The sequence below is a fragment of the Ovis canadensis genome, chromosome 12, assembly GCF_042477335.2.
Source record: "Ovis canadensis isolate MfBH-ARS-UI-01 breed Bighorn chromosome 12, ARS-UI_OviCan_v2, whole genome shotgun sequence".
Taxonomy (NCBI): Eukaryota; Metazoa; Chordata; class Mammalia; order Artiodactyla; family Bovidae; genus Ovis; species Ovis canadensis.
Window position 1 is genome coordinate 47,704,263 of NC_091256.1, and position 12,502 is coordinate 47,716,764.

A 12,502-nucleotide genomic window follows, 5' to 3' on the forward strand; every position below is an offset into this window, starting at 1 on the left:
GTCACAGAGTCAGACACGACTGAGTGACTTTCACTTCACTATTTATATTATAGAAATTAAATAAAAATGTTATATAATACTGTCACTTTTATTAATTTCTGTGGGTCTCAGTTCTCCCCTTTTGCAAAATTGCAAAATGAGTACTTGGGTTGCTTCAGATGGTACAAGGACCACAGATCTATTTATTTGGAGAGTGGGATTCCTGATTCTGCCACCAGGCTAAACTAAAATTATTTAACTTCCTTTGTGGTTAGGCTTGGCTACAATCCACAGAGTCACAGACTGCAACCCATAGAGTCACAGGGTTGCACATGACTGAAGCAACTTAGCATGGATACATGTGTTTAGACCTAAGAGGAAACTCTGGGCCAGATGCTTTGTAAAAACCCCTTGCCTTTCTAACATTCTGTGACTCTATGGTAGTTGAGAAATGAATTTCAGGGCACAGACATTGGTCCCCGAGACTATCCAAATGGAGTCTGTGCTAAGTCTCTTCAGTGCATCTGACTCTTTGTGACTCCATCGACTATAGCCCACCAGGCTCCTCTATCCTTGAGATTCTCCGGGCAAGAATACTGCAGTGGGTTGCCATGCCCTCCTCCAGGGGATCTTCCCAACCCAGGGATCAAACTTCCATCTATTATGTCTCCTGCATTGGCAAGTGGATTCTTTACCACTAGCGCCACCTGGGAAGCCCTAAGATGGGGTCCAAACTCTTGTTTACTCCACTTGCACCAGACAACTCCCTTTTCCTTTCTGGTGGCCTAATTTAAGATTAGGACATGGAATTCTATAGAGAGTCCAGGGAATTGGAGTTTAGCTTTCTTAAGAGAGGGGCTTCCCTGAGCTATCAACTGATAGCTCAGTTGATAAAGAATCTGCCTACAATGCAGGAGACCCAGGTTCAATTCCTGGGTCAGGAAGATCCACTGGAGAAAGGATAGGCTACCCACTCCAGTATTCTTGGGCTTCCCTTGTGGCTCAGCTGGTAGAGAATTTTTCTGCAATGCAGGAGACCTGGGTTTGATCCCTGGGTTGGGAAGATCCCCTGGAGAAGCGAAAAGGCTCCAGTATTCTTGCCTGGAGAATTCCATGGACTGCATAGTTGGATATGACTGAGCGACTTTCACTTTCTTAAGAGAGAGCATTGCTGCTGCTGCTGCTAAGTCACTTTAGTCGTGTCCGACTCTGTGCGACCCCAGAGACGGCAACCTACCAGGCTCCCCTGTCCCTAGGATTCTCCAGGCAAGAACACTGGAGTGGGTTGCCATTTCCTTCTCCAATGCATGAAAGTGAAAAGTGAAAGTGAAGTCGCTCAGTCGTGTCTGACTCCTAGCAACTCCATGGACTGAAGCCTACCAGGCTCCTCCATCCATGGGATTTTCCAGGCAAGAGTACTGGAGTGGGTTGCCATTGCCTTCTCCAAGAGAGAGCGTTAGGTGGATAGAAAATAGGGAACTTGGCTTACGTTGATTGACTGGACTATTCTGATTTCTTATGGTTTTCTGATTTTCCAGGTCAGTTGAAGAATGAAATAAATATGAGTTAATATTAATAGTTACCCTAGAACTAAGTTACCTTAATTGCTCAATGGGCTAACATCTAGGGCAATATAACTCTCTGTGAGGTGTTTATAAAACTTAGATCACAGATTTAAAAACCTGGTTTGGCAGCATTTTATCATGTCACCATTGTAAAAGAATGTTACAGAGTCCTGAAAATACAGGAACAAAAAAATTTAAATGACACTCTTAAGAAAATAAAGGATAGTGCTAGATTGTGGAGGGAACCAAAGAAGAGAAGATGGTACAAATCTCAATCATTTACTGATAATGTAAGTTGTCTCAATCAGGAGCTGGCAAAATATAGCCCAAGGCCCAGTCTGGCCTACTGCCTGATTTTGTAAAGTTTTATTGGAACACAGCCATGCTCGTTCATTTACATATTGTTGATGACTGCTTCCCACAACAGTGGTAGAGTTGAGTAATTATGACAGAGAATGTATGACTCACAAAGCCTAAAATATCATCTGGCCCTCTGCAGAAAAGTTTTGCCCACCCTTAGTCTAAATCAAGAACACACAGATGATAACTTCTCTCTGAGCTAAAACTGTCAACACAACACACATCTTCGTTTTCAGACATAGTATCATACTCTATGGAAACAAGGGAGGATCTTCTGGCTTCCCAGGTTCCCATGTTCCCTGGAGTGAGGGCCTATGCTTTCTTCAGAAAGACTAAGAGAACTCCATTCACAGGGGACAGTTTACCTTAGCTTGCCAGGCATTTACACGGCCCTGGGCATTAAGACGAGCAAGGAAGGGTCCCCAGTAATTTCCCCACCAAGACTTTTTAAAAGAAGAAGCAGTGATTTGCTTGTTTTCTATCTTTCCACTTTCCATACCCAGCGGTGTGGAGCATCCTGTCAAGAGAAAAGTAATGTGATTATTTACACACCACCGATACTCCTTTGTGGTATTTTGTACTTCAGCGGAGACAAATAATATTACTGCTAAGTAACAACAAAACAACCATCACAGCAATGTTTTCCATCTATACACGTATTACTTAATGTTCTTAAATAGCTCCATTTTACAAATGAAAAAACAAGCACAGCAAGAAAAAGAAACTTGACTAAAGTAACACTGGTGAAAGAATCAGAAACTAGATTTGAGCCCAGGCAGTCTGACATCAAATGCCATGTTCTAAACATCTAAATTCATTTCCCTCCTTCAGAGAATTATGGAAACTTTGGTCTCTGCTTTCAGGTAGACAATATTCCTAAGTTCAGTTCAGTTCAGTCTCTCAGATGTGTCCGACTCTTTGTGACCCCATGAATTGCAGCACGCCAGCCCTCCCTGTCCATCACCATCTCCCGGAGTTCACTCAGACTCACGTCCATCGAGTCCGTGATGCCATCCAGCCATCTCATCCTCTGTCGTCCCCTTCTCCTCCTGCCCTCAATCCCTCCCAGCATCAGAGTCTTTTCCAATGAGTCAACTCTTCTCATGAGGTGGCCAGAGTACTGGAGCTTCAGCTTTAGCATCATTCCTTCCAAAGAAATCCCAGGGTTGATCTCCTTCAGAATGGACTGGTTGGATCTCCTTGCAGTCCAAGGGACTCTCAAGAGTCTTCTCCTACACCACAGTTCAAAAGCATCAATTCTTCGGCGCTCAGCCTTCTTCACAGAGTCCAACTCTCACATCCATACATGACTACTGGAAAAACCATAGCCTTGACTAGACAGACCTTAGTCAGCCAAGTAATGTCTCTGCTTTTGAATATACTATCTAGGTTGGTCATCACTTTTCTTCCAAGGAGTAAAACATCCATGTACATACGTGAAAGTGAAAGTGTTAGTTGCTCAGTCATGTCCTACCCTTCACCAGTTGGACTGTAGCCTGCCAGGCTCCTCTGTCTGTGGGATTCTCCAGGCAAGAATACTGCAGTGGCTAACCATTCCCTTCTCCAGGAAATCTCAACCCAGGGATCAAACCCGGGTCTCCTACATTGCAGGCTGTTTCTTTACCATCTGAGCCACCCAGGAAGCCCCTATGTATATAAAGTATCACAGAGACAAGACACTTTGTTCTTGCTAGTAAATCATGTAGACATTTTCTTGAAGTGATACCTTAATTTCTTCAAGAAAAAAGAGGCTTACAAGAAGAATGTCTATCATAGATACTAATTATATAAACATCAAGAAAGTGAAGAGATCTTATAATTAATGCTTCTTGTATAGAAAATGGAGGTTTTAAACAGACTAGCATTGTTGAATGTCACATTTTAGGGTAGCTTGACTCTATGACCTGAACAAACGACCAGTTCACATCATAGACCATATGGAAAGGAAAAAAATAATGACTTAAAGAGCTGTTTCAGGGCTTCTCACGTGGCTCAGTGGCAAAGAATCTGCCTGCTAATGCAGGAGATATGGGTTTGATCCCTGGGTTGGGAAGATCCCCCTGGAGGGGGAAATGGCAATCCACTCCAGTATTCTTGCCTGGAAAATTCCATGGACCAAGGAGCCTGATGGGCAGTTCATGGGGTCGTAAAGAATCAGACACAACTGAGCATGCACATGCTATACTATGGAGCTGTTTCAAGTTTTCCTGCGTATACAAAATTTGCATTTTATGTGGACATGTTATATACCATGGTTATCTGGGCATAGGTAAAATGCCCTTTCCATATCCTTCATGAATATCAAGAGTTTATTGTATTATTATCTGCTTTGATAAGAAACTGATTCCAAGGTTCAGTTACTTTCTCCACTGTGAGCTGTACTTTTTCCCTCTACCCTGAGAGAAGGTGCTATACCTTCCCAGTAGATGTGCTGCAGCAAGTTTTAGGTATGTTTGTATATTGATCTCCCTCCTCCCTCAGCCCTTGAGCAACTTGGTGGTGCCTGGATCAGCCAAGCCCAGGGTGGTCTGTTTCATTCTTTTACTGCGGACTGTGAGACTAAGGTTATATTCTATATATATGCTTTGAAGTAAAAAATGTTGGAAAGTACCACTCTAAGAGAGAAGAATGTTTGATGAGCACCTTAAACATCTTATTATATATAGAAGAATTTTATTATTGCCATTTATGATTGCCTAGATTTATATATACACAGGTCACGTTGCATCCCTTGAAAAACTGAAACTTACTTAGAAAAGGCTTGGGTACCTACATAGAATGTGAAACAGAATGCAGAGTTCAAGCAAGGTTTCAGGAAGTTGGGGAGCAGATTTAGTTCTCAAAAACAATTATTGAATACCTAATATATCCAGTAATGTTGCAAGACACTTTCATTATATTAAAGTCTGAGTGACCTGGTTGGAAGGCTTTTAGAAGGGCCAGACCCACTTTGACTCTCAATTCTTATTGAAAGTGGGCTGGTGGAGGTCATGCTTTGCTAGGGTCCTTCTTTGGAGGGTCAGAGCAGTGTCCATATGGTCCAAACATTGTTCAGAGAGATGGTGCCTGCCCTCTGGCTGCTAGAACCAGTCTCAGTCTAGATCATTCCTTGAATGGAACCTGTGTTTCACAGAGGTTTTTCTAGGAGCCTTAGTAATTGGAGAAAACTAAAAATTCTACTCATTCTCCCATATGCCCCAAATCCTGATTTGATGAATAGCAGTGAAAAAAATGTCCACGGGGTTGCAAAGAGTTGGACACTACTGAGAGACTGAACTGAACTGAGCAAGGAAAATAATGCATCTGTGTTCCTTACCATTAACCTCACAACCTTGCAGTTCCAATCGAAGGGCAGGTTTGTTATAGGATCTAGTTGGAGAGATCCTAATGTATCTAGCCACAACAGGTGGGTCAATCTGATTCTCTTTGATTGTAGAAGCATCTGAATTGCCACCAAAATACTAGAGGAAAAGAGGAAATTTTAGTTATGTAACAATTATCCATAAAGTGATTTTATAATAAAATTTCCATCCAATTTAATATTATAATATTACGTTTTCAGGTAGCCTGAGTCAAATTAATTTGGTCTTAAAAGATAATTGAGAAGACTTCTACTTCAGGAAGATAGTATAGATGAATTTTGCCCTGTTCCTTCTACTGAGTACAATTGAAAACAGAGAGAGACTCTGAAAGGTGGAGAAGAGAAGGCAGACTGGTTAGAGTTCTCAGGACCCAAGGAACAACACGTTGTCAGTCCCCTGGGTTTTGTTTTTACCTCATATACAGACTTATAAGTAAGGAAGCCAGGAATCAGGAGCCACCAGTAGGTACAGACAAACATACAAACAAAAACAAAATAAATAGCAAAAGCATTTTTTCTCTGGCCTCAGGACCAGGAAAAGGCAGTCTAGCAAGACTGAAAACTTGTAGGCAACAACTGTTCTACTTTAAGCCAAACACCATAGGTTAGAAAACACTGTGTCCCCTTCCCTACCAACAGCTGCAAAGGCTAGATGGGGAACCTAGACTCCCATGCTCATGAGACTGTAATGAGGCACCCCAACACTGTCGCTGGAGTTGTGTCAGAGAAAACAAAATAGAGACCCCAGATTTCCATCTCTTCTGTCTTATAATAAGGCTCTCACTCTTGTAGTGTCGGTGGAGACCATTCCATCCCTACCTATTTGCAAGGAGGAGAGGGGTCCCAGCTCACGTGTCAACAGAGGAGGCCAAGTGGAGAATGGACTGTGAGCTCTACCTTGGCAGTAAAGAGGCTGTGTCCCATCCCCCTTCCCTGGCAGAGCAGTGTCAGAAAGAGCCAAGGAAAGTCAAAGATAAGAGCAGATATCAGTAGCATTGAAAACAGAAAAGCAATAGATAAGAGCAATCAAACAAAGGGCCAGTTCTTTTAAAAGATTAAAGAAAATTGGCAAATCTGTAGTAAGACTGATAAAGCAAAAAAGAGAAGAGATTCATGTTACCAGTATCATAAATGAAATAGGCAATATCACTACAGAGCCTACACAAATCAAAAGGACAGTAAGGGAATTATACAAATAACCTGTACATGTATATTTAACAACTTAGAAGAAATGACTCAAGTGACTGAGAAAACACAAACTATCCCAATTCACCCAAAATGAAATAGATAATCTGAATAACATGTAACTATTTAAAAAAAATGAATTCGTAATCTAAAAAGTCCCAGAAAAGAAATCTCCAGGTCCACGTGGCTTTTACTGGTGAATTGTACCAAAAGTTTAAAGAATTAACATCAATACTAGATAATCTCTTCCAGAAAATACAAGAGCATACCTAATTTCTGTTATGAAACTAGTATTACTCTCACATTAAAACAAAAGGACAGTAGAAACAAAACTATACACAGATAACCCTCGCAAACATAGATGCAAAAATCTTTAAGCTTTAATCTGTGTACTCTCTGCAATACTGATTGCTAAGACTCATAATTTAAGGTTTTCATGATCTATTCTAAGGTTATAGTGCAAATGATTTATTATAAGAAATAGCTAAATGATGACATAGAAGAGAGTAAAATAGTAAACGATTTACAGAAAAAAAAATGAAAGTGATTCAAGGTTATTAGTATAATAATGGTGGACTGATCCTTGTATTCAGATAGCTTTCTTTGGAGAGAGGGGATAGGGAGGAGGGGAAGGATTGGGGTTGAAATAATTGGGTCATTGGGAATAACCCAGTGAGAAGATCCTTTGGAAGATCCAGCAGGGGAACATCACTCCTCGGGCATGGCAGCAAAAAAAAAAAAGAAAGAAACATGAGAATCACTACCTCACAGCATTGCTCGTATTAACACTACTATTTCCTTCACTTGGGGCTTCCTTCAGTTACACTGAACTAAAGAACAAAATAAAATGTGAGAGCAAAATCAAAAATTGGTGGCCCAATTTTAGCATGGGCTCTTTAAGGCCCACAACCAGATATTCTGCTATATATCATCTGCCAATCTGAGAAGTTTGGATACTTAGTTTGATGATAAAGAGATTTTTCTTGCAAGTTTTATGGAGTTTTGAAATTTTAGAAGTTAAGGTTATTTTTTTAGTTTATAATATACAAACACATCACTTTACCACTTTTCTTCATAAAACACTAAAAATGCTGTTTGTATTTATAACACCCAAAAGGTATTTTTCAAAAAGATATAGTAACCCTAGGCTTGGGAAGAAACAGCAGTGCCCACAGACCATCACATTCTTTGTGCTGTTCCCTTTGAAGATCCGCCAGTTTTTCTGATCAGAGCTGTAAGCCACACAGAACTCGGTGGTGTAGTAGGGCTTCAGGTAGTGTTTGGCGCCCTGGGTCTGGATCCCTGTGAGCAGGACTTCCTTTTGCATGTCTACCTGCAATATAGCAAAGCCATTGAGCAGAACTATCCTTGTCAACAAGTCACATACACTGCCTGAAGTCACTGTACAGCTAACTTTCTTTAAAACAAAATAACAGCAAACAAACTAATAAAATGGCTAGGTGCAATCCATATTTGAACACAGGATACCTGAATTTGAACCCAAACTCAACCAGAAATTAGTTGTGTGTGACATTGGGAAGTTAGTTAATCCCTCCATATCTTAGTTTTTTTAATCTATAAAACTGGATATTGCTAGAACTAACGTCACAGGTTTTGAGTATGTAAAGTACTTAGAATGCTGCCTAGCACCTAGTAATTGCCATTTCCCCTAATAGCATTGCAAGAACAACAAGAAGAAATTATTAAACCACTGTCATTTTTATTATTACAATAGTAGTAACTATTATCAGGTTGGGGCTTCCCAGGTGGCTCAGGCAAGGCAGGAGCCAGAGGTTCAATCCCTGGGTTGGGAAGACCCCTAGAGGAGGAAATGGCAAACCACTCCAGTATTCTTGCCTGGAGAATCCCACGGACAGAGGAGCCTGGTGGGCTACAGTCCATGGGGTTGCAAAGAGTTGGACATGACTGAGCATGCATGCATTATCAGGTTAGTAAGACATACCTGGATCCAAGGTTGAGGGTTAAATTCTGTTGAAAGTTTTTCTGCAATCCAAGCATTGTATGATCCACCATTGTTTAATCTTGCTAATTTGGGTTCCCAATAACCTAAATACAAAGGAAGAAAATAATTTATTCAGAATTAAAATGAACATCCAACTAGCAATTTCTCAAGTGAATTTAGTCCCAGTGGAAAATCAGATTTCTAAAGGAACGTCTGTTTTAGTTAGGAAACCAGGCAATGGAAACAGGCCTCAGCTACTAAGTCAGTCCCTGATGATGAAATCTTGGTTTCAGGCCTGTGCTTGGACAGCTGTCAACCACCACCCACCCCCTTTTCTTGAATATAGGTCATGTTTATTTTTTCTCAGTTATGCTCATGTGGTTTCTGCTGAGTGTGCCTGTCTAACAGAAAGATATGGGGCAGATTTATGGGAGCCTCGCGATCCTTTCCCCCTGGAGGAGGAAATGGCAACCTACTCCAGTATTCTCCAGTCCATGGAGAATCCCATGGACAGAGAGAGGGCTACAGTGCATAGGGTCACAAAGAGTCGAACATGACTGAACAGCCTTAGCTTGTACACATGCATGATCCTTTACATTTGACCTCTTGATCTTGGCAAGAGTTTGAAGGCACAGAGAGGAAATTGAGGAGTTTGTGATGCACAGTGGGTGAACAAAAAATTTCTTGAATAGATGAATGGTTGATACAGCAAAGAGGTCTATTAATGGGAACTATATTATGTCGCCTGTAAGACCCTGTGGTTCTGGCTGGAATATTACACAGTTTAGTCTCATTGACACCTTTATAGTCTATAAAAAAATCAGTGATGAGTAAATGCTGCTTAGAAAATACACATAACAAAGTAAAGTTCCATGGCTAGAGATTTTATCTCTGGGGGGTCAGTAATTAGATATTTTACTGCTCTCTTACTATCAAAATGTGGTAGAAAAAAGCCTTGAGGGGAGCAATGACCCATGGAGGAAGGGTCATCACATATGGTTTTGCAGGCTATATACAGCACAGCTGTAGGAGGTCCCTTTCACAGGCTATGACGCTACTACTTACCCCAAAACTCAGAAGCCTGGATCTGTGAGTCAGCTATCAGGCCAGTGCTTAGTCCCATTGGCATCTTACATTCTACAAGAAATAGAACAATGAATAAACTTTGCTTAGAAAGCACATATAACAAAGTAAAATCTCCATGGCTAAAGATATACCTCTTCTGGGTCAGTAATTAGTTTGTTTTCACCTATCTGTGTGGCAGCCGACTTAAATATGTCTGATCATAAAATCATAAACTCACTGGCAAGACTGATATTTAATAGAAATGAAAATTAATGACACCTTAGTGGAAAACAACTTATCCGGAAGTGCAAATAGTTTTTAAATTGATTTTCCATCTTTTTGTATCTTAAAATAAGCCATTTTACAATATTAAGTACTACCCTTCATAAGACTGTGTTCTCAAAAATTGACCTGAAAGTTACAATGTTATTTATGTCCTGAACAAAGAAGGGAATGCTAGCCACTGAGCTATTTGGATATTGACACAGTGCTTGGTACTCAACAGGTGCTTAATAAGTGCTGGCTAGCTGGCTGGCTGGATTAGTGGATGGACAGATAGAAACTGTGTTTCTTGAATACCAAAATGCCAAGTTCAGTGACTATCTTGGTCATAGCTAAATTCCTGGTATCTTTCCCTTCCTCTACTCTAGAAGTCTGGAGAATTTCTCACATGTGCTTTCCCATGGTTCACGAATCACAAAGGAGGATGCTTTATTTCGCTTCAGCAAATGAGAGGAATGCCTTTGGTTTGAACCATTTAGTTTAAGATTCCTGGCGGACTGATGTTTGCAGTATAGTCAGACTGTCAGAATAAAAGCAATTACTGCTACAGATCATGCCTCTGTTATGTCAGAGTTCTCAGAGTTGAATATTTCCAACCTAAAACTTGGTGATATTCTAGGAACAGGTACTCTTCTGCTAAAACAAAAAAATAATGTGGCTCTTAGATGATACCTCTGTCTACGATGAGAAATGGTGTCTGCATTCCTGCTCTCTGAATTTCTCCAACTTCTGTGTCTAGGAGCCACCAGCCAGGTTTTGATGCCTTCATTTCAAGAGTTTTAAATGAACCTAAAATAAAAGGCAACATTGCATACCCAAAGATTAACAGGCTAACACTGGTTGACTCCTATCAAAGAATCCTAAAATCTCTGCATAGCAAGTGATTTAGAATATAACTTGAGTTAGCCGTTTCTCTTTAGACAATATTACAGGCGTATCAAAACAAACAACAACACACACACACTCACTAAAAACAAATTGCCCTGGGACCTTAAAAAATCTCCAATACCCCTTACAAAAAGAAATTTTTCATTTATCTAAATATCATGTTACAAGTTAACCCATACATAATGCAGCTTATCAAAGCAACCTTGAATGATAGTCATTGGGCCTCACAAATATTGTACATGTTTCCTTCTCTTCATTTTTCTAGTTTTTCTTTTTCATGTGAGAAAATAAAAATAAAACATCCTTCCCTCATGTTTCATTTTTTGTATGAAGTTTACATTTTAGATAGAGGTGTACAAACATTGTTTCAGAAAAGCACTGAAAGAATGAAATTTCTGAAACCTCTGATTATTCATTCTGGTATTTAACATTTCCTACCACCAGTTAATACTTATATTCTATCGACTATGATTTGTGACCATTTCCTAGATTGTGAATAAAAAGTAGTAGCTGATGGCCCTCCTCCTCAGACACACTAAAAAGAGATCTCCAGCCTTCTACTCTCTAATGCAGGTGTTAGGTGTGAAGATTTAAGTGGGCCAGTTCCCTGACCCACTTCTCCCAGGCTTGTGGAAGGGATAACTGATCTGGTAATACTTGGTGAGAAGTTAGGGGTGAGCCTGACCTAACCTTTTCTGTCCCTGATTTTAATAGAGTGGCTTCTGATAGCTTTGTTAATGAGAAACTGGTGTGTTGCAAACAGAATCCCCTTTTCCCCTGTGTGCGAGAGTGCTAAGTCGCTTCAGTCTTTCTTTCTGTAGTATCCTATTGGGGTGTGTCAAACTAAATGCTGAAGGGCCTGAGTTTGCTAATGACCCTTAGCAGCAGGACAATCCCATTTTCCAGGGTGTATGCCAGCAATAAGTACATTCCTTATTCCAAACACAAAAAACTACATACACTGTAATTATTTTTGTTTGTTCAGCAGATTTGGTCAGCACTTGTTTCACGTGTTCAACCCTTCTGAGTCTGTGCGCAGCCCCAGATAGGCAGAAGTTTCAAGGAACCTCCTGCTGGGAGGCTCCAGCTTACTCCGTGTGTGATTCGTTGTTGTTTTAGTCGCTCTCCTGCTGCTGCTGCTAAGTCTCTTGAGTCGTGTCCGACTCCATGCAACCCCATAGACAGCAGCCCGCCAGGCTCCCCCGTCCCTGGGATTCTCCGGGCAAGAACACTGGAGTGGGTTGCCATTTCCTTCTCCAATTTTAGTCGCTCAGTTTTGTCCAGTTCTTTTATGACCCCATGGACTGTAGCGCACAAGGCTCCTCTGTCATGGAATTCTCTAGGAAAGAATACTGGAGTGGGTTGCCATGCCCTCCTCCAGGGGATCTTCCCAACCCAGGGATCAAACCCATTTATCCTGCATTGGTAGGCGGGTTCTTTACCCCTTGCGCCACCTGGGGAGTCTCTCTTCCCCCATCCTTAACCACATCGGGCCTGTTTGGACTTGTGTGCCTACTTCTGAGGCTGATTCACACAGCAACTTCCCCACTCAAAATCCTATCAAGGAATTGCCTTGACTAGCTTCTCAGATACCATTTGTGGAAGGTAGGCTGCTTATTAAAAATGCAGACTGCTGGGCTCCTGCCCAAGTTTCACCAGATCAAAGCATCTGCATTTTAACCAGCTTTGTAAGTTTTTATTATGCCTACTACAGTTTGAGGATCAATGGCATCAAACACACTCCTACTCACACAGCTACAATCAATACACACCTACAAGCAATTCACTAAGAAACAAAAATCATTTTTGATGGTTGTAGTTTGTTTAAACCTAGTCATTATTTTGCATATGAAA

The 12,502-nt window shown here is 40.9% G+C and overlaps 1 protein-coding gene across 1 annotated transcript in view; it reads right to left on the reverse strand.

Annotated features, from left to right (window-relative positions):
• F5 (coagulation factor V) overlaps positions 1–12,502 on the reverse strand; it is a 76,560-nt gene that overhangs the window by 5,121 nt on the left and 58,937 nt on the right. Inside the window, exons 18-23 of the mRNA XM_069545599.1 lie at positions 10,433–10,549; positions 9,479–9,550; positions 8,414–8,517; positions 7,628–7,783; positions 5,221–5,365; positions 2,270–2,421 (exon numbers count right to left, since the gene is read on the reverse strand). Of these exons, the coding sequence (XP_069401700.1) occupies positions 2,270–2,421; positions 5,221–5,365; positions 7,628–7,783; positions 8,414–8,517; positions 9,479–9,550; positions 10,433–10,549 (746 nt within the window). The remainder of the gene's footprint in view (positions 1–2,269; positions 2,422–5,220; positions 5,366–7,627; positions 7,784–8,413; positions 8,518–9,478; positions 9,551–10,432; positions 10,550–12,502) is intronic.